Source organism: Panulirus ornatus, chromosome 14 (assembly GCF_036320965.1).
Source record: "Panulirus ornatus isolate Po-2019 chromosome 14, ASM3632096v1, whole genome shotgun sequence".
Lineage (NCBI taxonomy): Eukaryota > Metazoa > Arthropoda > Malacostraca > Decapoda > Palinuridae > Panulirus > Panulirus ornatus.
Window position 1 is genome coordinate 32080882 of NC_092237.1, and position 27771 is coordinate 32108652.

At 39.1% G+C, this 27771-nt stretch overlaps 1 protein-coding gene across 1 annotated transcript in view; it reads right to left on the reverse strand.

Moving 5' to 3' along the window:
* Positions 1-25646, reverse strand: part of LOC139753522 (uncharacterized) — a 178875-nt gene extending 153229 nt beyond the window's left edge. The window contains exon 1 of the mRNA XM_071670168.1: positions 25524-25646. Within this exon, the coding sequence (XP_071526269.1) occupies positions 25524-25646 (123 nt within the window). The remainder of the gene's footprint in view (positions 1-25523) is intronic.
* Between the last annotated feature and the right edge of the window lie 2125 nt (positions 25647-27771).

Genomic DNA, 27771 nt, shown 5'->3' on the forward strand with positions numbered 1-27771 from the left:
GCGCAAGGAAACAGACGAAAGAATGGCCCAACCAACCACATACACAGGTATATACATACACGTCCACACCCGCACATATACATACTTATACATCTCAACGTATACATATATATACACACAGACATATACATATATCCACATGTACATAATTCATACTGTCTGCCCTTAATTCATTCCCGTCGCCACCCCACCACACATGAAATGACCCCCCCCCCCCCCCTTTGTGCGCGAGGTAGCACTAGGAGGGACAACAAAGACCACAACCGTTCACACTCAGTCTCTAGCTGTCATGTATAATGCACCGAAACCACAGCTCCCTTTCCAAATCCAGGCAACACAAAATTTTCCATAGTTTACCCCAAACGCTTCACATGTCCTGGTTCAATCCATTGACAGCAGGTCGACCCCGGTATAACACATCGTTCCAATACACTCTATTCCTTGCACGCCTTTTACCCTACTGCATGTTTAGGCCCCGATCACTCAAAATCTTTTTCACTCCATCTTAACACCTCTAATTTGGTCTCCCACTTCTCTTTGTTCCCTCCACCTGTGACATATAAATCCTCTTTGTCAATCTTTCCTAACTCATTCTTTTCATGTGACCAAACCATTTCAAACCACCCTCATTTGCTCTTTCAACCACACTCTTTTTATTGCCACACATCTCTCTTACCGTTTCATTTCTTACTCGATCATACCACCTCACACCACATATTGTCCTCAAACATTTCAATTCCAGCATATCTACCCTCCTCCGCAAAACTCTATCTATAGCCCACGCCACGTAACCATATAACATTGTTGGAACCACTATTCCTTAAAACATACCCATTTTTACTTTCTAAGATAAAGTTCTTGACTTCCACACATTTTACAACGCTCCCAGAACTTTCGCCCCTTCCCCCACCCTATGATTCACTTCCGCTTCTACGGTTCCATCCGCTGCCAAATCCACTCCCAGATATCTAAAACACTTTACTTCCTCCATGTTTTCTCAATTCAATCTTACCTCCCAGTTTACTTATCCCTCAACCCTACTGTACCTAATAGCCTTAGTCTTATTCACATTTACTTTCAGCTTTATTCTTTCACACACTTTACCAGACTCAGTCACCAGCTTCTGCAGTTTCTCAGAAGAATCAGACACCAGCGCTGTATCATCAGCGAACAACTAACTCACTTCCCAAGCTCTCTCATCCACAACAGACTGCATACTTGCCCCTCTTTCAAAAACTCTTGCATTCACCTCCTTAACAACCCCATCCAAAAACAAATTAAATAACCATGGAGAAATCACGCACCCCTTCAGCAAACCAAAATTCACTGAAAACCAATAACTTTCCTCTCTTCCTACACGTACACATGCCTTACATCCTCTATGAATACTTTTCACTGCTTTTAACAACTTACCTCCCACACCATATAATCTTAATACCTTCCACAGAGCATGTCTATCAACTCTATCATATGCTTTCTCCAGATCCATAAATGCTGTATACAAATCCATTCGCTTTTCTAAGTATTTCTCACATACATTTTTCAAAGTAAACACCTGATCCGCACATCCTCTACCACTTCTGAAACCACACTGCTCTTCCCCAATCTGATGCTCTGTACACGCCTTCACCCTCTCAATCAATACTCTCCCATATAATTTACCAGGAATACTCAACAAACTTATACCTCTGTAATTTGAACACTCACTCTTATCCCCTTTGCCTTTGTACAATGGCACTATGGAAGCATTCCGCCAGTCCTCAGGCATCATGAGTCATACATACCTTAAATAACCTTACCAACCAGTCAACAATACAGTCACCCACTTTTTTAATAAACTCCATCGCAATACCATCCACACCCGCTGCTTTCCCAGGTTCCATCTTCCGGAAAGCTTTTACTGCCTCTCCTCTGTTTACCCAATCATTCTACCTAACCTTCTTACTTTGCACGCCACCTCGACCAAGACACCCTATATCTGCCACTCTATCACCAAACACATTCAACAAACCTTTAAAATACTCTCTCCATCTCCTTCTCACATCACCACTACTTGTTATCACCTCCCCATTAGCCCCCTTCACTGATGTTCCCATTTGTTCCCTTGTCTTACGCACTTTACTTACCTCCTTCCAAAGCATTTTCATATTCACCTTAAATTTAATGACACTCTCTCACCCCAACTCTCATTTGTCCTCTTTTTCGCCTGTTGCACCTTTCTCTTGAGCTTCTGCATCTTTCTTTTATACATCTCCCAATCATTTGCTTATTTCCCTGCGAAAATTGTCCAAATGCCTCGTTTTTCTCTTTCACTCATAATCTTACTTCTTCATCCCACCACTCACTACCCTATCTTATCTACCCATATATCACGCTTCTCATGCCAGAAGCATCTTTTGCGGAAGACATCACTGCTTCCCTAAATACATCCCATTTCTCCCCCACTCCCCTTACCTCCTTTGTTCTCATCTTTTTACCTCCTGTACTCAGTCTCTCTTGGTAATTCCTCACACAAGTCTCCTTCCCAAGCTCACTTACTCTTACCACTCTCTTCCCTCCAACATTCTCTCTTCTTTTTTGAAAATCTCTTCTAATCTTCACTTTCGCCTCCACAAGATAATGATCAGTCATCCCTCCAGTTGCACCTCTCAGCACATTAACATCCAAAAGTCTCTATTTCGCGCGCCTATCAATTAACACGTAATCCAAAAATGCTCCCTGGCCATCTCTCCTACTTCCATACGTATACTTATGTATATCTCTCATTTTAATCCAGATATTATCAATCATCAGTCTTTTTCAGCAGAAAATTCTACAAGCTCTTCACCATTTCCTTTTACAACACTGAACACCCCATGTACGCCAATCATTCCCTCAACTGCCACATCGTTGCATTTAAATCACCCATCACTATAACCCGGTCTCGTGCATCAAAACTACTAACACGCTCACTCAACTGCTCTCAAAACACTTGCTTCACATGGTCTTTCTTCTCATGCCCAAGTGTATATGCACCAATAATCACCCATCTCTCTCCCTCCACTTTCAGTTTTACCCATATTAATCTAGAGTTTACTTTCTTACACTCTATCACATACTCCCACCACTCCTGTTTCAGTAGTATTACTCCTTCACTTGCTCTTGTCCTTTCACGAACCCTTGACTTTACTCCTAAGTCATTCCCAAACCGCTCTTCCCCTTTACCCTTGAGCTTCGTTTCACTCAGAGCCAAAACATTCAGGTTCCTTTCCTCAAACATACTAACTATCTCTCCTTTTTTCTCATCTTGGTTACATCCACACACATTTAGACACCCCAATCTGAGCCTTTGAGGATGAGGAGCATTCCCCGCGTGCCCTCTTTTTCTGTTTCACCGTTTAGAAAGGAAAAAGGAAAGGAGGGGAGTGTTTCTATCCCCCGCTCCCGTCCACTTTTGTCTCCTTATATATATATATATATATATATATATATATATATATATATATATATATATATATATATATATATATATATATATATATATATATATCTTCTTCTTTCATACTATTCGCCATTTCCCGCATTAGCGAGGTAGCGTTGAGAACAGAGGACTAGGCCCTTGAGGGAATATCCTCACCTGGGCCCCTTCTCTGTTCCCTCTTTTGGAAAATTAAAAAAAAAAGTGAGAGGGGAGGATTTCCAGCCCCCCGCTCCCTCCCCTTTTAGTCGCCTTCTACGACACGCAGGGAATACGTGGGAAGTATTCTTTCTCCCCTATCCCCAGGGATAATATATATATATATATATATATATATATATATATATATATATATATATATATATATATATATATATATATATATATATATATATATATATATTATTTTATTATTTTTTTATTATACTTTGTCGCGTTAGCGAGGTAGCGTTAAGAACAGAGGACTGGGACTTTGAGGGAATATCCTCACCTGGCAAACTTCTCTGTTCCTCCTTTTGGAAAATTAAAAAAAAAAACGAGATGGGAGGATTTCCAGCCCTCCGCTCCCTCCCCTTTTAGTCCTCTTCTACGACACGCAGAGAATACGTGGGAAGTATTCTTTCTCCCCTATCCCCAAGGAAAATACATATATATATATATATATATATATATATATATATATATATATATATATATATATATATATATATATATATATATATATATATATATATATATATTTTTATATATATATATATATATATTTTTTTTTTTTTTTTTGCTTTGTCGCTGTTTCCCGCGTTTGCGAGGTAGCGCAAGGAAACAGACGAAAAAAATGGCCCAACCCACCCCCATACACATGTATATACATACGTCCACACACGCAAATATACATACCTACACAGCTTTCCATGGTTTACCCCAGACGCTTCACATGCCTTGATTCAATCCACTGACAGCACGTCAACCCCGGTATACCACATCGCTCCAATTCACTCTATTCCTTGCCCTCCTTTCACCCTCCTGCATGTTCAGTCCCCGATAACACAAAATCTCCTTCACTCCATCTTTCCACCTCCAATTTGGTCTCCCTCTTCTCCTCGTTCCCTCCACCTCCGACATATATATCCTCTTGGTCAATCTTTCCTCACTCATTCTCTCCATGTGACCAAAACATTTCAAAACACCCTCTTCTGCTCTCTCAACCACGCTCTTTTTATTTCCACACATCTCTCTTACCCTTACGTTACTTACTCGATCAAGCCACCTCACACCACACATTGTCCTCAAACATCTCATTTTCAGCACATCCATCCTCCTGCGCACATTTCTATCCATAGCCCACGCCTCGCAATCATACAACATTGTTTAAACCACTATTCCTTCAAACATACCCATTTTTGCTTTCCGAGATAATGTTCTCGACTTCCACACATTCTTCAAGGCTCCCAGGATTTTCGCAACCTCCCCCACCCTATGATCCACTTCCGCTTCCATGGTTCCATCCGCTGCCACATCCACTCCCAGATATCTAAAACACTTTACTTCCTCCAGTTTTTCTCCATTCAAACTTACCTCCCAATTCACTTGACCCTCAACCCTACTGTACCTAATTACCTTGCTGTTATTCACATTTACTCTTAACTTTCTTCTTTCACACACTTTACCAAACTCAGTCACAAGCTTCTGCAGTTTCTCACATGAATCAGCCACCAGCGATGTCTCATCAGCGAACAACAACTGACTCACTTCCCAAGCTCTCTCATCCCCAACAGACTTCATACTTGCCCCTCATTCCAAAACTCTTGAATTCACCTCCCAAACAACCCCATCAATAAACAAATTAAACAACCATGGAGACATCACACACCCCTGCCGCAAGCCTACATTCACTGAGAACCAATCACTTTCCTCTCTTCCTACACGTACGCATGCCTTACATCCTCGATAAAAACTTCTCACTGCTTCTAACAACTTTATATATATATATATATATATATATATATATATATATATATATATATATGTATATATATATATATATATATATATATATATATATATATATATATATATATATATATATATATATATATGTAAATACATATATATATATATATATATATATATATATATATATATATATATATATATATATATATATATATATATATATATATATATATATATATATATATATATATATATATATATATATATATAATATATATATATATATATATATATATATATATATATATATATATATATATATATATATATATATATATATATATATATATATATATATATATATATATATATATATATATATATATATATATATATATATATATATATATATATATATATATATATATATATATATATATATATATATATATATATATATATATATATATATATATATATATATATATATGTATATATATATGTATATATATATGTATATATATATATATATATATATATATATATATATATATATATATATATATATATATATATATATATATATATATATATATATATATATATATATATATATATATATATATATATATATATATATATATATATATATATATATATATATATATATATATATATATATATATATATGTATATATAGTAGTGGTGATATAAGAAAGAGATGGAGTGATTGTTTTGAAGGTTTGTTGAATGTGTTTGATGATAAAGTGGCAGATTAGGGTGTTTTGGTCGAGGTGGTGTGCAAAGTGAGAGGGTTAGGGAAAATGATTTGGTAAACAGAGAAGATGTAGTAAAAGCTTTGCGGAAGATGAAAGCCGGCAAGGCAACAGGTTTGGATGGTATTGCAGTGGAATTTATTACAAAAGGGGGTAACTGTATTATTGACTGGTTGGTAAGGTTATTTAATGTATGTATGACTCATGGTGAGGTGCCTCAGGATTGGCGGAATGCGTGCATAGTGCCATTGTACAAAGGCAAAGGGGATAAGAGTGAGTGCTCAAATTTCAGAGGTATAAGTTTCTTGAGTATTCCTGGTAAATCATATGGGAGGGTATTGATTGAGAGGGTGAAGGCATGTACAGAGAATCAGATTGGGGAAGAGCAGTGTGGTTTCAGAAGTGGTGGAGGATGTGTGGACTAGGTGTTTGCTTTGAAGAATGTATGTGAGAAATACTTAGAAAAGCAAATGGATTTGTATGTAGCATTTATGGATCTCGAAAAGGCATATGATAGAGTTGATAGAGATGCTCTGTGGAAGGTATTAAGAATATATGGTGTAGGAGGCAAGTTGTTAGAAGCAGTGAGAAGTTTTTATCAAGGATGTAAGGCGTGTGTTCGTGTAGGAAGAGAGAAATGTGATTGGTTCTCAGTTAATGTAGGTTTGCGGCAGGGGTGTGTGATGTCTCCATGGTTGTTTAATTTGTTAATGGGTAGGGTTGTTAGGGAGGTGAATGCAAGAGTTTTGGAAAGAGGGGCAAGTATAAAGTCTGTTGTGGATGAGAGAGCTTGTGAAGTGAGTCAGTTGTTTTTCGCTGATGATACAGCGCTGGTGGCTGATTCATGTGAGAAACTGCAGAAGCTGGTGACTGAGTTTGGTAAAGTGTGTGAAAGAAGAAAGTTAAGAGTAAATGTGAATAAGAGCAAGGTTATTAGGTATAGTAGGGTTGAGGGTCAAGTCAATTGGGAGGTAAGTTTGAATGGAGAAAAACTGGAGGAAATAAAGTGTTTTAGATATCTGGGAGTGGATCTGGCAGCGGATGGAACCATGGAAGCGGAAGTGGATCATAGGGTGGGGGAGGGAGCGAAACTCCTGGGAGCCTTGAAGAATGTTTGGATGTCGAGAACATTATCTCGAAAAGGAAAAATGGGTATGTTTGAAGGAATAATGGTTCCTACAATTTTGTATGGTTGCGAGGCGTGGGCTATAGATAGAGTTGTGCGCAGGAGGGTGGATGTGCTGGAAATGAGATGTTTGAGGACAATGTGTGGTGTGAGGTGGTTTGATTGAGTAAGTAACGTAAGGGTAAGAGAGATGTGTTGAAATAAAAAGAGTGTGGTTGAGAGAGCAGAAGAGGGTGTTTTGAAATGGTTTGGGCACATGGAGAGAATGAGTGAGGAAAGATTGACCAAGAGGATATATGTATATATATATATATATATATATATATATATATATATATATATATATATATATATATATATATATATATATATATATATATATATATATATATATATATATATATATATATATATATATATATATATATATATACATATATATATATATGTGTAAATGTATATATGTATAAATGTATATAAATGTATATGTATAAATGTATATGTATATATATGTATAAAATGTATATGTATTATATTCTATGTGCATTAGAAAGAAAGAGGGAGAGAGAGAGAGAGAGAGAGAATATTCAGAATATTCTTCTTTCCTATAATTTCTAATTTTCTCTGTAAAATTCTATCATTAGGTGGTTGCTTAAAAATCATTTGTCATGCTCCATTATTTACTAACTCAATACACTCAAACTTTTCCCTTAAGAAAGGCATCATCAAAAATCTATAAAAGGACAGCGCCCAAAAACTTTGATGAGAAAGTAAATCGTAATATATATACACACTCGGAAAAACAAGGCAAAAAACGCATAAAACCAAGGGAGACACTAAAGAAATTAAGAACAACATAAAGGGCACTGAAACATAGGAGGCAGAGGTGAAGAAGGAGTATTACCTGAAGGATCGTGGATGCTGGCGCAGTTGGCTAACCACCTCAGGGTCCTCCAGCACCTCCCTCAGCGGCCGAGCCATCATTCTCACACTACAACACTCACTCGTATCTGCAGGAATCAGAAAAAAAAATACTAAAAGCATGAATAAATACCATATATATATATATATATTTATATATATATATATATATATATATATATATATATATATATATATATATATATATATGTATATATATATATATATATATATATATATATATATATATATATATATATATATATATATATATATGTATATCTTTTTTTTTTCTTTTTTGCTTTGTCGCTGTCTCCCGCGTTTGCGAGGTAGCGCAAGGAAGCAGACGAAAGAAATGGCCCAACCAACCCCATGCACATGTATATACATAAGTCCACACACGCAAATATACATACCTACACAGCTTTCCATGGTTCACCCCAGACGCTTCACATGCCCTGATTCAACCCACTGACAGCACGTCAACCCCGGTATACCACATCGATCCAATTCACTCTATTCCTTGCTCTCCTTTCACCCTCCTGCATGTTCAGGCCCCGATCACACAAAATCTTTTTCACTCCATCTTTCCACCTTCAATTTGGTCTCCCACTTCTCCTCGTTCCCTCCACCTCCGACACATATATCCTCTTGGTCAATCTCTCCTCACTCATTCTCTCCATGTGCCCAAACCATTTCAAAACACCCTCTTCTGCTCTCTCAACCACGCTCTTTTTATTTCCACACATCTCTCTTACCCTTACGTTACTCACTCGATCAAACCACCTCACACCACATATTGTCCTCAAACATCTCATTTCCAGCACATCCATCCTCCTGCGCACAACTCTGTCCATAGCCCACGCCTCGCAACCATACAACATTGCTGGAAGCACTATTCCTTCAATCATACCCATTTTTGCTTTCCGAGATAATGTTCTCGACTTCCACACATTCTTCAAGGCTCCCAGGATTTTCGCCCCCTCCCCCACCCTATCATCTACTTCCGCTTCCATGGTTCCATCCGCTGCCAGATCCAATCCCAGATATCTAAAACACTTTACTTCCTCCAGTTTTTCTCCATTCAAACTTACCTCCCAATTGACTTGACCTTCAACCCTACTGTACCTAATTACCTTGTTGTTATTCACATTTACTCGTAACTTTCTTCTTTCACACACTTGACCAAACTCAGTTACCAGCTTCTGCAGTTTCTCACATGAATCAGCCACCAGCGATGTATCATCAGCGAACAACAACTGACTCACTTCCCAATCTCTCTCATCGCCCCCAGACTTCATACTTGCCCCTCTTTCCAAATATATATATATATATATATATATATATATATATATATATATATATATAATATTATATTTATTCATATTTTGCTTTGTCTCTGTTTCCCGCGTTAGCGAGGTAGCGCAAGGAAACAGACGAAAGAATGGCCCAACCCACCAACATACACATGTGTATAAATACACGTCCACACACGCTAATATACATACCTATACATCTCAACGTATACATATATGATAAACACACAGATATATATATATATATATATATATATATATATATATATATATATATATATATATATATATATATATATATATATATATATATATATATATATATATATATATATATATATATATATATATATATATATATATTTATATATATATACACATGTACATAATTCATACTGTCTGCCTTTATTCATTTCCATCGCCACCTCCCCACACATGAAATAAAAACCCCCTCCCACCTCATGTGCGCGAGGTAGCGCAAGGAAAAGAGAAGAAAGGAGCTATTTGTTCACACTCAGTCTCTAGCTGTCATGTAATAATGCACCGAAACTACAGCTCCCTTTCCACATCCAGGCCCCACAGAAATTTTCATGGTTTACCCCAGACACTTCACATGCCCTGATTCAATCCATTGACAGCACGTCGACCCGGTATACCACATCGTTCCAGTTCACTCTATTCCTTGCACGCCTTTTACCATCTTGCATGTTCAGGCCCCGATCACTCAAAATCTTTTTCACTCCATCTTTCCACCTCCAATTTGGTCTCCCACTTCTCCTCGTTCCCTCAACCCCAGACATATATATCCTCTTGGTCAATCTTTTCTCACTCATTCTCTCCATGTGACCAAACCATTTCAAAACACCCTGTTCTGCTCTCTCAACCACACTCTTTTTATTACCACATCTCTCTCTTACCCTATTATTACTTACTCGATCAAACCACCTCACACCACATATTGTCCTCAAACATCTCATTTCCAGCACATCCACCCTCCTGCGCACAACTCTATCCAGAGACCACGCCTCACAACCATACAACATTGTTGGAACCACTATTCCTTCAAACATACCCATTTTTGCTTTCCGAGATAATATTCTCGACTTCCACACATTCTTCAAGGCTCCCAGAATTTTCGCCCCCTACCCTACCCTATGATTCACTTCCGCTTCCATGGTTCCATCCGCTGCCAAATCCACTCCCAGATATATAAAACACTTCACTTCCCCCAGTTTTTCTCCATTCAAACTTACCTCCCAATTGACTCCTCCCTCAACCCTACTGTACCTAATAACCTTGCTCTTATTCATATTTACTCTCAACTTTCTTCTTTCACACACTTTACCAAACTTTACCAGCTTCTGCAGTTTCTCACATGAATCAGCCACCAGCGGTGTATCATTAGCGAACAACAACTGACTCACTTCCCAAGCTCTCTCATCCACAACAGACTGCATACTTGCCCCTCTTTCCAAAACTCTTGCATTCACCTCCCTAACAACCCATCCATAAACAAATTAAACAACCATGGAGACATCACCCACTCCTGCCGGAAACATACATTCACTGAGAACCTACCAATTTCCTCTCTTCCTTCACGTACACATGCCTTACATCCTCGATAAAAACTTTTCACTGCTTCTAACAACTTGCCTCCCACACCATATATTATTAATACGTTCCACAGAGCATCTCTGTCAACTCTATCATATGCCTTCTCCAGATCCATAAATGCTACATACAAATCCATTTGCTTTTCTAAGTATTTCTCACATACATTCTTCAAAGCAAACACCTGATCCACACATCCTCTACCACTTCTGAAACCACACTGCTCTTCCCCAATCTGATGCTCTGTACATGCCTTCACCCTCTCAATCAATAATCTCCCATATAATTTACCAGGAATACTTAACAGACTTATACCTCTGTAATTTGAGCACTTACCTTTGTCCACTTTGCCTTTGTACAATGGCACTATGCAAGCATTCCGCCAATCTTAAGGCACCTCACCATGAATCATACATACATTAAATAACCTTACCAACCAGTCAACAACACATTCACTCCCTTTTTTTTATAAATTCCACTGCAATACCATCGAAACCCGTTGCCTTGCCGGCTTTCATCTTCCGCAAAGCTTTTTCTACCTCTTCTCTGCTTACCAAATCAATTTCCCTAACCCTCTCACTTTGCACACCACCTCGAACAAAACACCCTATATCTGCCACTCTATCATCAAACACATTCAACAAACCTTCAAAATACTCACTCCGCCTCCTTCTCACATCACCACTACTTGTTATCATCTCCCACTTAGCCCCCTTCACTGAAGTCCCATTTGTTCGCTTGTCTTACGCACTTTATTTAACTCCTTCCAGACCATCTTTTCATGGAGGGATATATATATACGTATATATATATATATATATATATATATATATATATATATATATATATATATATATATATGTATATATATATATATATATATATATATATATATATATATATATATATATATATATATATATATATATATATATATATATATATATATATATATATATATATATATATATATATATATATATATTATCCCTGGGGATAGGGGAGAAAGAATACTTCCCACGTATTCCCTGCGTGTCATAGAAGGCGACTAAAAGGGGAGGGAGCGGGAGGCTGGAAATCCTCCCCTCTCTTTTTTTTTCCAAAAGAAGAAACAGAAAAGGGGGCCAGGTGAGGATATTCCCTCAAAGGCCCAGTCCTCATCCTCTGTTCTTAACGCTACCTCGCTAATGCGGGAAATGGTGATTAGCATAAAAAAAAAAATATATATATATATATATATATATATATATATATATATATATATATATATATATATATATATATATATATATATATATGTATATATATATATATATATATATATATATATATATATATATATATATATATATATATATATATATATATATATATATATATATATATATATATATATATATATCATATATATATATATATATATATATATATATATATATATATATATATATATATATATATATATATATATATATATAATATATATATATATATATATATATATATATATATGGTTTGGATGGTATTGCAGTGGAATTTATTAAAAAAGGGGGTGACTGTATTGTTGACTGGTTGGTAAGGTTATTTAATGTATGTATGACTCATGGTGAGGTGCCTCAGGATTGGCGGAATGCGTGCATAGTGCCATTGTACAAAGGCAAAGGGGATAAGAGTGAGTGCTCAAATTACAGATGTATAAGTTTGTTGAGTATTCCTGGTAAATTATATGGGAGGGTATTTATTGAGAGGGTGAAGGCATATACAGAGCATCAGATTGGGGAAGAGCAGTGTGGTTTCAGAAGAGGTAGAGGATGTGTTGATCAGGTGTTTGCTTTGAAGAATGTATGTGAGAAATACTTAGAAAAGCAAATGGATTTGTATGTAGCATCTATGGATCTGGAGAAGGCATATGATAGAGTTGATAGAGATGCTCTGTGGAAGGTATTAAGAATATATGGTGTGGGAGGCAAGTTGTTAGAAACAGTGAAAAGTTTTTATCGAGGATGTAAGGCATGTGTACGTGTAGGAAGAGAGGAAAATGATTGGTTCTCAGTGAATGTAGGTTTGCGGCAGGGGTGGGTGATGTCTCCATGGTTGTTTAATTTGTCTATGGATGGGGTTGTTAGGGAGGTGAATGCAAGAGTTTTGGAAAGAGGGGCAAGTATGAAGTCTGTTGTGGATGAGAGGTTGTTGTTCGCTGATGATACAGCGCTGGTGGCTGATTCATGTGAGAAATTGCAGAAGCTGGTGACTGACTTTGGTAAAGTGTGTGAAAGAAGAAGGTTAAGAGTAAATGTGAATAAGAGCAAGGTTATTAGGTACAGTAGGGTTGAGGGTCAAGTCAATTGGGAGGTAAGTTTGAATGGAGAAAAACTGGAGGAAGTAAAGTGTTTTAGATATCTGATAGTAGATCTGGCAGCGGATGGAACCATGGAAGCGGAAGTGAATCATAGGATGGGGGAGGGGGCGAAAATCCTGGGAGCCTTGAAGAATGTGTGGAAGTTGAGAACATTATCTCGGAAAGCAAAAATGGGTGTTTGAAGGAATAGTGGTTCCAACAATGTTGTATGGTTGCGAGGCGTGGGCTATAGACAGGGTTGTGCGCAAGAGGGTGGATGTGCTTGAAATGAGATGTTTGAGGACAATGTGTGGTGTGAGTTGGTTTGATCGAGTAAGTAATGTAAGGGTAAGAGAGATGTGTGGAAACAAAAAGAGCGTGGTTGAGAGAGCAGAAGAGGGTGTTTTGAAATGGTTTGGGCACATGGAGAGAATGAGTGAGGAAAGATTGACCAAGAGGATATATGTGTCGGAGGTGGAGGGAACGAGGAGAAGTGGGAGACCAAATTGGAGGTGGAAAGATGGAGTGAAAAAGATTTTGTTTGATCGAGGCCTGAACATGCAGGAGGGTGAAAGGAGGGCATGGAATAGAGTGAATTGGATCGATGTGCTATACCGGGGTTGACGTGCTGTCAGTGGATTGAATCAGGGTGTGTGAAGCGTCTGCGGTAAACCGTGGAAAGTTGTGTGGGGCCTGGATGTGGAAAGGGAGCTGTGGTTTCGGGCATTATTGCATGACAGCTAGAGACTGAGTTTGAACGAATGGGTCCTTTGTTGTCTTTTCCTAGTGCTACCTCGCACACATGAGGGGGGAGGGGGATGGTATTCCATGTGTGGCGAGGTGGTGATGGGAATGAATATAGGCAGACAGTGTGAATTGTGTGCATGGGTATATTATGTATGTGTCTGTGTGTGTATATATATGTGTACATTGAGATGTATAGGTATGTATATTTGCGTGTGTGGACGTGTATGTATATACATTGTGTATGGGGGTGTGTTGGGCCATTTCTTTCGTCTGTTTCCTTGCGCTACCTCGCAAACGCGGGAGACAGCGACAAAGCAAAATAAATATATAAATATCCTTTGCCGCTACCTACCGCGTTAGCGAGGTAGTGCAAGGGGACAGACGAAAGAGTGGCCCAACCCACCCACGTAAACATATATATACATATACTTCCAAACACGCAGATATACATACCTATACATCTTAACGTATACATATATATACACACACAGACATATACATATATATATATATATGTACATAATTCATATTATCTGCCCTTATTTTTTCACGTCGCCACCTCGCCACACATGAAATGACAGCCCCTCATCCCGCGTGTGCACAAGATAGCGTAAGGAAAAGACAACAAGTGCCACTTTCGTTCACACTCAGTCTCTAGCTCTCATATGTATTGCACCGAAAACAAAACTCCCTTTCCACATCCACGCCCCATAGAACTTTCCATGGTTTGCCCAAGACGCTTCACATGCCCTGGGTCAATCCATTGACAGCACGTCGACCTCGATATACCACATCGTTCCAATTCACTCTATTCATTCCAAGTCTTTCGCCCTCCTGCATGTTCAGGCCCCGATCGCTGAAAATTCTTTTCAATCCATCTTTCCACCTCCAATTTGTTCTCCACTTCTCGTTCTCTCCACTTCTGACAGATATATCCTCTTGGTCAATCTATCCTCACTCATTCTCTCCATGTGACCAAACCATTTCAAGACACCCACTTCTGCTCTCTCAGCCACACTCTTTTTATTACCACACATCTCTCTTACCTTTTCATTACTTACTCGATCAAACCAACTCACACCACATATTGTCCTCATACATCTCATTTCCAACACATCCACCCTCCTCCGCACAACTCCATCTATAGCTCACGCTTCACAACCATATAACATTGTCGGAACCACTATTCCTTAAAACATACATATTTTTGCTTTCGATATATATATATATATATATATTTCTTTTTTTTTGCCGCTGTCTCCCGCGTTTGCGAGGTAGCGCAAGGAGACAGACGAAAGAAATGACACAACCCACCCACATACACATGTATATACATACGTCCACACACGCAAATATACATACCTACACAGCTTTCCATGGTTTACCCCAGACGCTTCACATGCCCTGATTCAATCCACTGACAGCACGTCAACCCCGGTATACCAGATCGATCCAATTCACTCTATTCCTTGCCCTCCTTTCACCCTCCTGCATGTTCAGGCCCCGATCACACAAAATCTTTTTCACTCCATCTTTCCACCTCCAATTTGGTCTCCCACTTCTCCTCGTTCCCTCCACGTCCGACACATATATCCTCTTGGTCAATCTTTCCTCACTCATTCTCTCCATGTGCCCAAACCATTTCAAAACACCCTCTTCTGCTCTCTCAACCACGATCTTTTTATTTCCACACATCTCTCTTACCCTTACGTTACTTACTCGATCAAACCACCTCACACTACACATTGTCCTCAAACATCTCATTTCCAGCACATCCATCCTCCTGCGCACAACTCTATCCATAGCCCACGCCTCGCAACCATACAACATTGTTGGAACCACTATTCCTTCAAACATACCCATTTTTGCTTTCCGAGATAATGTTCTCGACTTCCACATATTCTTCAAGGCTCCCAGAATTTTCGCCCCCTCCCCCACCCTATGATCCACTTCTGCTTCCATGGTTCCATCCGCTGCCAGATCCACTCCCAGATATCTAAAACACTTTACTTCCTCCAGTTTTTCTCCATTCAAACTTACCTCCCAATTGACTTGACCCTCAACCCTACTGTACCTAGTAACCTTACTCTTATTCACATTTACTCTTAACTTTCTTTTCTCACACACTTTACCAAACTCAGTCAGCAGCTTCTGCAGTATCTCACATGAATAAGCCACCAGCGCTGTATCATCAGCGAACAACAACTGACTCACTTCCCAAGCTCTCTCATCCCCAACAGACTTCATACTTGCCCCTCTTTCCAAAACTCTTGCATTCACCTCCCTAACAACCCCATCCATGAAAAAATTAAGCAACCAAGGAGACATCACACACCACTGCCGCAAAAATACATTCACTGAGAATCAATCACTTTCCTCTCTTCCTACACGTATATGTATATATATATATATATATATATATATATATATATATATATATATATATATATATATATATATATATATATATATATATATATTATATATATATATATATATATATATATATATATATATATATATATATATATATATATATATATATATATATATACATATATATATATATATATATATATATATATATATATATATTTTTTTTTTTTTTTTTGCTTTGTCGCTGTCTCCCGCGTTTGCGAGGTAGCGCAAGGAAACAGACGAAAGAAATGGCCCAACCCATCCCCATACACATGTATATACATACGTCCAAACACGCAAATATACATACCTACACAGCTTTCCATGGTTTACCCCAGACGCTTCACATGCCCTAATTCAATCCACTGACAGCACGTCAACCCCGGTATACCACATCGATCCAATTCACTCTATTCCTTGCTCTCCTTTCACCCTCCTGCATGTTCAGGCCCCGATCACACAAAACCTTTTTCACTCCATCTTTCCACCTCCAATTTGGTCTCCCACTTCTCGTTCCCTCCACCTCCGACACATATATCCTCTTGGTCAATCTTTCCTCACTCATTCTCTCCATGTGCCCAAACCATTTCAAAACACCCTCTTCTGCTCTCTCAACCACGCTCTTTTTATTTCCACACATCTCTCTTACCCTTACGTTACTTACTCGATCAAACCACCTCACACCACACATTGTCCTCAAACATCTCATTTCCAGCACATCCATCCTCCTGCGCACAACTCTATCCATAGCGCACGCCTCGCAACCATACAACATTGTTGGAACCACTATTCCTTCAAACATACCCATTTTAGCTTTCTGAGATATGTTCTCGACTTCCACACATTCTTCAAGGCTCCCAGGATTTTCGCCCCCTCCCCCACCCTATGATCCACTTCCGCTTCCATGGTTCCATCCGCTGCCAGATCGACTCCCAGATATCTAAAACAATTTACTTCTTCCAGTTTTTCTCCATTCAAACTTACCTCCCAATTGACTTCACCCTCAACCCTACTGTACCTAATTACCTCGCTCTTATATATATATATATATATATATATATATATATATATATATATATATATATATATATATATATATATATATATATATATATATATATATATATATATATATATATATATATATATATATATATATATATATATATATATATATATATATATATATATATATATATATATATTATATATATATATATATATATATATATATATATATATTATATATATATATGGATATATATATGGAATATATATTATGCCTAGGGATAGGGGAGAAAGAATACTTCCCACGCATTCCTCACGTGTCTTAAAAGGGGACTAAAATGGACGGGAGCGGGGGGCTAAAAACCCTCCCCTCCTTGTATTCTCCCTTCCTTAAAGAGGAAACAGAAGAAGGAGTCACGCGGGGAGTGCTCATCCTCCTCGAAGGCTCAGACTGGGGTGTTTAAATGTGTGTGGATGTAACCAAGATGAAAAAAAGGAGAGATAGATAGTTAGTTTGAGGAAAGGAACCTAGAGCTTCTGGCTCTGCGTGAAAGAAAGCTGAAGGGTAAAGGAGAAGAGCGTTTTGGGAATGTTTTGTGAATAAAGTCAGGGGTTGGTGAGAGGACAAGAGCATTGGAAGGAGTAGCACTACTCCTGAAACAGGAGTGGTGGGAGTATGTGATAGAATGTAAGAAAGTAAACTCTAGATTCATATGGGTAAAACTGAAAGTGAATTGAGAGAGATGGGTGATTATTGGTGCATATGCACCTGGGCATAAGAAAGATCATGAGAGGCAAGTGTTTTGGGAGCAGCTGAGTGAGTGTGTTAGTAGCTTTGATGCACGTGACCGGGTTATAGTGATGGGTGATTTGAATGCAAAGGTGAGTAATGAGGTAGTTGAGGGAATAATTGGTATACATGAGGTGTTCAGTGTTGTAAATGGAAATAATGAAGAGCTTTTAGATTTGTGCGCTGACAAATGACTGATGATTGGGAATAGCTTGTTTAAAACGAGAGGTATACATAAGTATACATATATAAGTAGGAGAAATAGCCAGAGAGCGTTATTGGATTACGTGTTAATTGATAGGTGCGTGAAAGAGAGACGTTTGTATGTTAATGTGCTGTTAGGTGCAATTGGAGGGATGTCTGATCATTATCTTGTGGAGGCGAAGATGAATATTTGCAGGGATTTTCAGAAAGAAGAGAGAATGTTGCGGTAAAGAGAATAGTGAGAATAAGTGAGCTTGGGAAGGAGACTTGTGTGAGGAAGTACCAGGAGAGACTAAATCCAGAATGGAAAAAGGTGAGAACAAAGGATGTAAGGGGAGTGGGGGAGGAATGGGATGTATTCAGGGAATGTATTCACGCATTAAAAGCGTGGGAGGTGGGCAGATTAGAAAGTGTAGTGAATGGTAGGATGAAGAAGTACAATTATTAGTGAAAGAGAAGAGAGAGGCATTTGGACCATTTTTGCGGGGAAAAATGCAAATGAGTTGGAGAAGTATAAAAGAAAGAGGCAGGAGGTCAAGAGAAAGGTGCAAAAAATGAAAAAGAGAGCAAATGAGAGTTGGGGAGAGAGTATCATTAGATTTTGAGGAGAATAAAAAAGGTGTTTTGGAAGGAGGTAAATAAAGTGCGTAAGACAAGGGAACAAATGGGAACATCAGTGAAGGGGACTAATGGGGAGGTGATAACGAGTAGTGGTGATGTGAGAAGGAATTGGAGTGAGTATTTTGAAGGTTTGTTGAATGTGTTTGATGATAGATTAGCATATATAGGGTGTTTTGGTCGAGGTGGTGTGCAAAGTGAGGGGGTTAGGTAGAATAATTTCGTAAACAGAGAAGAGGTAGTAAAAGCTTTGCGGAAGATGAAAGCCGGTAAGGCAGCGGGCTTGGATGGTATTGCAGCGGAATTTATTAAAAAAGGGGGTGACTGTATTGTTGACTGGTTGGTAAGGTTACTTAATGCATGTATGATTTATGGTGAGGTGCCTGAGGACTGGTGAAATGCTTGCATAGTGCTATTGTACAAAGGCAAAGGGGATAAGAGTGAACGCTCAAATTACAGAGATATAAGTTTGTTGAGTATTCCTGGTAAATTATATGGGAGGGTATTGATTGAGAGGGTGACGGCATGTACAGATCATCAGATTGGGAAGAGCAGTGTGGTTTCAGAAGTTGTAGAGGATGTGTGGATCAAGTGTATGCTTTGAAAAATGTATGTGAGAAATACTTAGAAAAGCAAATGGGTTTGAATGTAGCATTTATGGATCTGAAGAAGGATTATGATGGAGTTGATAGACATGCTCTGCGGAAGGTATTGAGAATATATGGTGTGGGAGGGAAGTTGGTAGAAGCAGTGACAAGTTTTTATCGGGATGTAAGGCATGTGTACGTGTAGGAAGAGAGGAAAGTGATTGGTTCTCAGTGAATGTTGGTTTGCGGCAGGGGTGCATGATGTCTCCATGTTTTTTTTTAATTTGTTTATGGATGGGGTTGTTAGGGAGGTGAATGCAAGAGTCTTGGAAAGAGGGGCAGGTATGCAGTCTGTTGCGGGCTAGAGAGCTTGGGAAGTGTCAGTTCTTGTTCACATTTGACACAACGCTGGTGGCTAATTCGTGTAAAAAGCTGCAGAAGCTGGTGACTGAATTTGGTAAAGTGTGTGAATGAAGAAAGCTGAATGTAAGTATGAATAAGAGCAAGGTTATTAGATACAGTAAGTTTGAAGAAGTCAGTTGGGAGGTAAGTTTGAATGGATAAAAACTGGAGGAAGTGAAGTGTTTTAGATATTTGGGAGTGGATTCGGCAGCGGTTGGAACCATGGAAGTGGAAGTGAATTATAGGAGGTATGTTTGAAGAACTAGTGTTTTCAACAATGTTATGTGGTTGCGAGGCATGGGCTCTAGATAGAGTTTTGCGGCGGAGGGTGGATGTGCTGGAAATGGGATGTTTGAGGGCAATATGTTGTGTGAGGTGGTTTGATCGATTAAGTAATGAAACGGTAAGAAAGATGAGTGGCAATAAAAAGAGAGAGGTTGAGAGAGCAGAAGAGGGTGTTTTGAAATGGTTTGGTCACATGGAGAGAATGAGTGAGGAAAGATTGACAAAGAGGATGTATATGTCATAGATGGAGGGAGGGAGGAGACGTGGGAGGCCAAATTGGAGGTGGAAAGATGGAGTGAAGAAGATTTTGAGTGATCGGGCCCTGAACATGCAGGAGGGTGAAAGGCATGCAAGGAATAGAGTGAATTGAAACGATGTGGCATACCGGGGTCGACGTATTGTCATAGGATTGAACCAGGTCATGTGAAGCGTCTGAGGTAAACCATGGAAAGTTTTGTGGGGCCTGGATTTGGAAAGGGACCTGTGGTTTCGGTGCATTATACATGACAGCAAGAGACTGAGTGTGAACGAATATAGCCTTTGTTGTCTTTTTCTAGCGCTACCTCGTGCACCGGCGGATGGAGCGGCTTTTCATTTTACGTTTGGCGGGGTGGCGACAGGAATGAATAAGGGCAGACAGTATGAATTATATACTTGTGTATATAATGTTACGAACTCTATACTTATTCTAGGAAGGTCGCCAGTTACACACACACACACATATATATATATATATATATATATATATATATATATATATATATATATATATATATATATATATATATATATATATATATATATATATATATATATATATATATATATATATATATATATATATATATATATATATATGTATATGTATATATATATATATATATATATGTATATGTATATATATATGTATACATATATATATGTATACATATATGTATGTATACATATATATATGTATACATCTCCCACTCAATTGCATTTTTTCCTTGCAAAAATCGTCCAAATGCCTCTCTCTTCTCTTTCACTAATACTCTTACTTCTTCATCCCACCACTCACTGCCCTTTCTAATCAACCCACCTCCCACTCTTCTCATGCCACAAGCATCTTTTGCGCAATCCATCAATGATTCCCTAAATACATGGGGGAGGAATGGGATGTATTTAAGGAATCACTGATGGATTGCGCAAAAGATGCTTGTGGCATGAGAAGAGTGGGAGGTGGGTTGATTAGAAAGGGTAGTGAGTGGTGGGATGAAGAAGTAAGAGTATTAGTGAAAGAGAAGAGAGAGGCATTTGGACGATTTTTGCAGGGAAAAAATGCAATTGAGTGGGAGATGTATAAAAGAAAGAGACAGGAGGTCAAGAGAAAGGTGCAAGAGGTGAAAAAAAGGGCAAATGAGAGTTGGGGTGAGAGAGTATCATTAAATTTTAGGGAGAATAAAAAGATGTTCTGGAAGGAGGTAAATAAAGTGCGTAAGACAAGGGAGCAAATGGGAACTTCTGTGAGGGGGCTAATGGGGAGGTGATAACAAGGGAGTGGTGATGTGAGAAGGAGATGGAGTGAGTATTTTGAAGGTTTGTTGAATGTGTTTGATAATAGAGTGGCAGATATAGGGTGTTTTGGTCGAGGTGGTGTGCAAAGTGAGAGGGTTAGGGAAAATGATTTGGTAAACAGAGAAGAGGTAGTGAAAGCTTTGCGGAAGATGAAAGCCGGCAAGGCAGCAGGTTTGGATGGTATTGCAGTGGAATTTATTAAAAAAGGGGGTGACTGTATTGTTGACTGGTTGGTAAGGTTATTTAAAATATGTATGACTCATGGTGAGGTGCCTGAGGATTGGCGGAATGTGTGCATAATGCCATTGTACAAAGGCAAAGGGGATAAGAGTGAGTGCTCAAATTACAGAGGTATAAGTTTGTTGAGTATTCCTGGTAAATTATATGGGAGGGTATTGATTGAGAGGGTGAAGGCATGTACAGAGCATCAGATTGGGGAAGAGCAGTGTGGTTTCAGAAGTGGTAGAGGATGTGTGGATCAGGTGTTTGCTTTGAAGAATGTATGTGAGAAATACTTAGAAAAGCAAATGGATCTGTATGTAGCATTTATGGATCTGGAGAAGGCATATGATAGAGTTGATAGAGATGCTCTGTGGAAGGTATTAAGAATATATGGTGTGGGAGGAAAGTTGTTAGAAGCAGTGAAAAGTTTTTATCGAGGATGTAAGGCATGAGTACGTGTAGGAAGAGAGGAAAGTGATTGGTTCTCAGTGAATGTAGGTTTGCGGCAGGGGTGTGTGATGTCTCCATGGTTGTTTAATTTGTTTATGGATGGGGTTGTTAGGGAGGTAAATGCAAGAGTTTTGGAAAGAGGGGCAAGTATGAAGTCTGTTGGGGATGAGAGAGCTTGGGAAGTGAGTCAGTTGTTGTTCGCTGATGATACAGCGCTGGTGGCTGATTCATGTGAGAAACTGCAGAAGCTGGTGACTGAGTTTGGTAAAGTGTGTGTAAGAAGAAAGTTAAGAGTAAATGTGAATAAGAGCAAGGTTATTAGGTACAGTAGGGTTGAGGGTCAAGTCAATTGGGAGGTGAGTTTGAATGGAGAAAAACTGGAGGAAGTGAAGTGTTTTAGATATCTGGGAGTGGATCTGGCAGCGGATGGAACCATGGAAGCGGAAGTGGATCATAGGGTGGGGGAGGGGGCGAAAATTCTGGGGGCCTTGAAGAATGTGTGGAAGTCGAGAACATTATCTCGGAAAGCAAAAATGGGTATGTTTGAAGGAATAGTGGTTCCAACAATGTTGTATGGTTGCGAGGCGTGGGCTATGGATAGAGTTGTGCGCAGGAGGATGGATGTGCTGGAAATGAGATGTTTGAGGACAATGTGTGGTGTGAGGTGGTTTGATCGAGTGAGTAACGTAAGGGTAAGAGAGATGTGTGGAAATAAAAAGAGCGTGGTTGAGAGAGCAGAAGAGGGTGTTTTGAAATGGTTTGGGCACATGGAGAGAATGAGTGAGGAAAGATTGACCAAGAGGATATATGTGTCGGAGGTGGAGGGAACGAGGAGGAGAGTGAGACCAAATTGGAGGTGGAAAGATGGAGTGAAAAAGATTTTGTGTGATCGGGGCCTGAACATGCAGGAGGGTGAAAGGAGGGCAAGGAATAGAGTGAATTGGAGCGATGTGGTATACCGGGGTTGACGTGCTGTCAGTGGATTGAATCGGGGCATGTGAAGCGTCTGGGGTAAACCATGGAAAGCTGTGTAGGTATGTATATTTGCGTGTGTGGACGTATGTATATACATGTGTATGGAGGTGGGTTGGGCCATTTCTTTCGTCTGTTTCCTTGCGCTGCCTCGCAAACGTGGGAGACAACGATAAAGCAAAAAAAAAAAAAAAAAAAAAAAATATATATATATATACATATATATATATATATATATATATATATATATATATATATATATATATATATATATATATATATATATATATATATATATATATATATGTATATATATATATATATATATATATATATATATATATATATATATATATATATATATATATATATATATATATATATATATATATATATCTGTTTCCCATTTTAGAAAGTTAAAAAATACAAGGAGGGGAGGATTTCTGGCCCACCCGCTCCCGTCCCCTCTAGTCGCCTTCTACGACACGCGAGGAATGCGTGGGAAGTATTCTTTCACCCCTATCCCCAGAGATAATATATATATACATATATACATATATATATATATATATATATATATATATATATATACATACACATAAATACGCACATATACACACACACACATATACATATATATACATATGAAAAATGTAAGAAATAATTTAGAAAACTGAACTTCTAGCTTGAAATGAAATGAAAAAATGAATGTCACATAATGGTTCAACCTCTGGCTATGGAAAAGAGAAATGTATGTTTTATTTACACAAACGTCAATAGTAGTTTTCATCAATTTAACCACTGTATCATACTGCCTGGTCCAATTCTCTTATCATGAAACAGGAATATTGGCTTATGATGTTTCTCAATTTTCTTCATTACACAAAGTACAACCATATCTTGGATACATGAGGGTAGGTAGTTGGTCATCCGCCATAATAAAGCCTTGACAGACCAAAAATTTATCTGGACCTCAACTTTTCCAGTACATTTATGAAAAACACCTTTTTGCTTTCCATCTCTATCACTTTGAAAACAAAAAAAAAAGAATAAGCTTCAATGTCTAAGCTACATTTTTTTCAATTTTACTATTTTCTTGTCAGAGCACCATGTATGAAAACTATCACTCCAGTAACACAACTATAAACATTTACTTCCCCTTTAAAAAAGTTCTGGGGAAGTCTGTCTTGATACACTGCGGGTCACTCTACCACCTGGCAAGGTTTGTGTTGTAATGGTTCTTGATTCGCAAACGTAGTAGCATCACATATATATATATATATATATATATATATATATATATATATATATATATATATATATATATATATATATATATATATATATATACGGTCGAATTCATTAAATCATGTCATTAAATCAGGTGCACCTTCTTGGTATATAAACACTCGATGTATTATTACTGAACTTACCATCCAGTCCCTTCCCTTCCCATCTATCGCTCAGTGATCACGTGTGCTACACGCCCACGGGAATGAATCATTAACGACAGAGAGTAGGACGAGTTAGTTATGACCCATGGCTCTCTAAAGGGATCCCTGGGTTATCTAGTTTCGCCGGCCTCGCAAGAGACAGTATATCTATTTTCTAAACAAGTTACGATTCTGTTATCTCGAAAATACTCCCTTAAAGACCGGCCCGGCGAGGCCGAGAGATCAATATACTGTTACCCCAGACGGCATCTTGATTTATGCCATTAGCGATGAGAATTCAGATTCGCGAGGGCACGATGGCTCTCGTGCCGCACGGTCCACTCCTGAAGTGTACGCACGGCCCTCTCTCGTAGTGCACGGCCCACACTCGTAGTGCATGGTCCACTACCGTAGTGCAGGGCTCGCTCTCGTAGTGCATGTCCACTCTCGTAGTGCATTGTCCACTACCGTAGTGCATGGTCTACTCTCGTAGTGCATGGTCCACTCTCGTAGTGCATGGTCCACTACCGCACTGCACGGCTCACTCTAGTAGTGCATGGTCCCTCTCGTAGTGCATGGTCCACTACCGCATTGCACGGCTCACTCTCGTGGTGCATGGTCCACTCTCGTAGCGCAGGGTCCACTAGCGCACTGCACGGCTCACTCTCGTAGTGCATGGTAAACTCTCGTAGTGCATGATCCACTAGCACACTACACAGCCCACTCTCGTAGTGCATGGTCCACTGGCACACTACAGGGCTCACTCTCGTAGTGCATGGTCCACTCTCGTAGTGCATGGTCCACTAGCACACTACACGGCTCACTCTCGTAGTGCATGGTCCACTCTCGTAGTGCATGGTCCACTCTCGTAGTGCGTGGTCCACTAGCGCACTGCACGGCTCACTCTCATAGTGTATGGTCCACTCTCGTAGTGCACGGTCTACTCTCATAGTGCATGGTCCACTCCCGTAGTATTATTGACTGGTTGGTAAGGTTATTTAATGTATGTATGACTCATGGTGAGGTGCCTCAGGATTGGCGGAATGCGTGCATAGTGCCATTGTACAAAGGCAAAGGGGTTAAGAGTGAGTGCTCAAATCACAGAGGTATAAGTTTGTTGTGTATTCCTGGCAAATTATATGGGAGGCTATTGATTGAGAGGGTGAAGGCATGTACAGAGCATGAGATTGGGGAAGAGCAGTGTGGTTTCAGAAGTGGTAGAGGATGTGTGGATCAGGTGTTTGCTTTGAAGAATGTATGTGAGAAGTACTTAGAAAAGCAAATGGATTTGTATATAGTATTTATGGATCTAGAGAAGGCATATGATAGAGTTGATAGAGATGCCCTGTGGAAGGTATTAAGAATATATGGTGTGGGAGGCAAGTTGTTAGAAGCAGTGAAAAGTTTTTATCGAGGATGTAAGGCAGTTGTACGTGTGGGAAGAGAGGAAAGTGATTGGTTCTCAGTGAATGTAGGTTTGCGGCAGGGATGTGTGATGTCTCCATGGTTGTTTAATTTGTTTATGGATGGGGTTGTTAGGGAGGTGAAAGCAAGAGTTTTGGAAAGAGGGGCAAGTATGAAGTCTGTTGTGGTTGAGAGAGCTTGGGAAGTGAGTCAGTTGTTGTTCGCTGATGATACAGCGCTAGTGGCTGATTCATGTGAGAAACTGCAGAAGCTGGTGACTGAGTTTGGTAAAGTGTGTGAAAGAAGAAAGTTAAGAGTAAATGTGAATAATAGCAAGGTTATTAGGTACAATAAGGTTGATGGTCATGTCAACTGGGAGGTAAGTTTGAATAGAGAAAAACTGGAGGAAGTAAAGTGTTTTAGATGTCTGGGAGTGGATCTGGCAGCGGATGGAACCATGGAAGCGGAAGTGAATCATAGGGTGGGGGAGGGGGCGAAAATCCTGGGACCATTGAAGAATGTGTGGAAGTCGAGAACATTATCTCAGAAAGCAATAATGAGTATGTTTGAAGGAATAGTTGTTCCAAATATGTTGTATGGTTGTGAGGCGTGGGCTATGGAAAGAGTTGTGCGCAGGAGGGTGGATGTGCTGGAAATGAGATGTTTGAGGACAATGTGTGGTGTGAGGTGGTTTGATCGAGTAAGTAATTTAAGGGTAAGAGAGATGTGTGGAGATAAAAAGAGCGCGGTTGAGAGAGCAGAAGAGGGTGTTTCGAAATGGTTTGGGCACATGGAGAGAATGAGTGAGGAAAGATTGACCAAGAGGATATATGTGTCGGAGGTGGAGGGAACGAGGAGAAGTGGGAGACCTAATTGGAGGTGGAAAGATGGAGTGAAAAAGATTTTGAGTTATCGGGGCCTGAACATGCAGGAGGGTGAAAGGAGGGCAAGGAATAGAGTGAATTAGATCGATGTGGTATACAGGGGTTGAGGTGCTGTCAGTGGATTGAATCAGGGCATGTGAAGCGTCTGGGGTAAACCATGGAAAGGTGTGTGGGGCCTGGATGTGGAAAGGGAGCTGTGGTTTCGGGCATTATTGCATGACAGCTGGAGACTGAGTGTGAACGAAGGGGCCTTAGTTATCTTTTCCTAGCGCTACCTCGCACACATGAGGGGGGA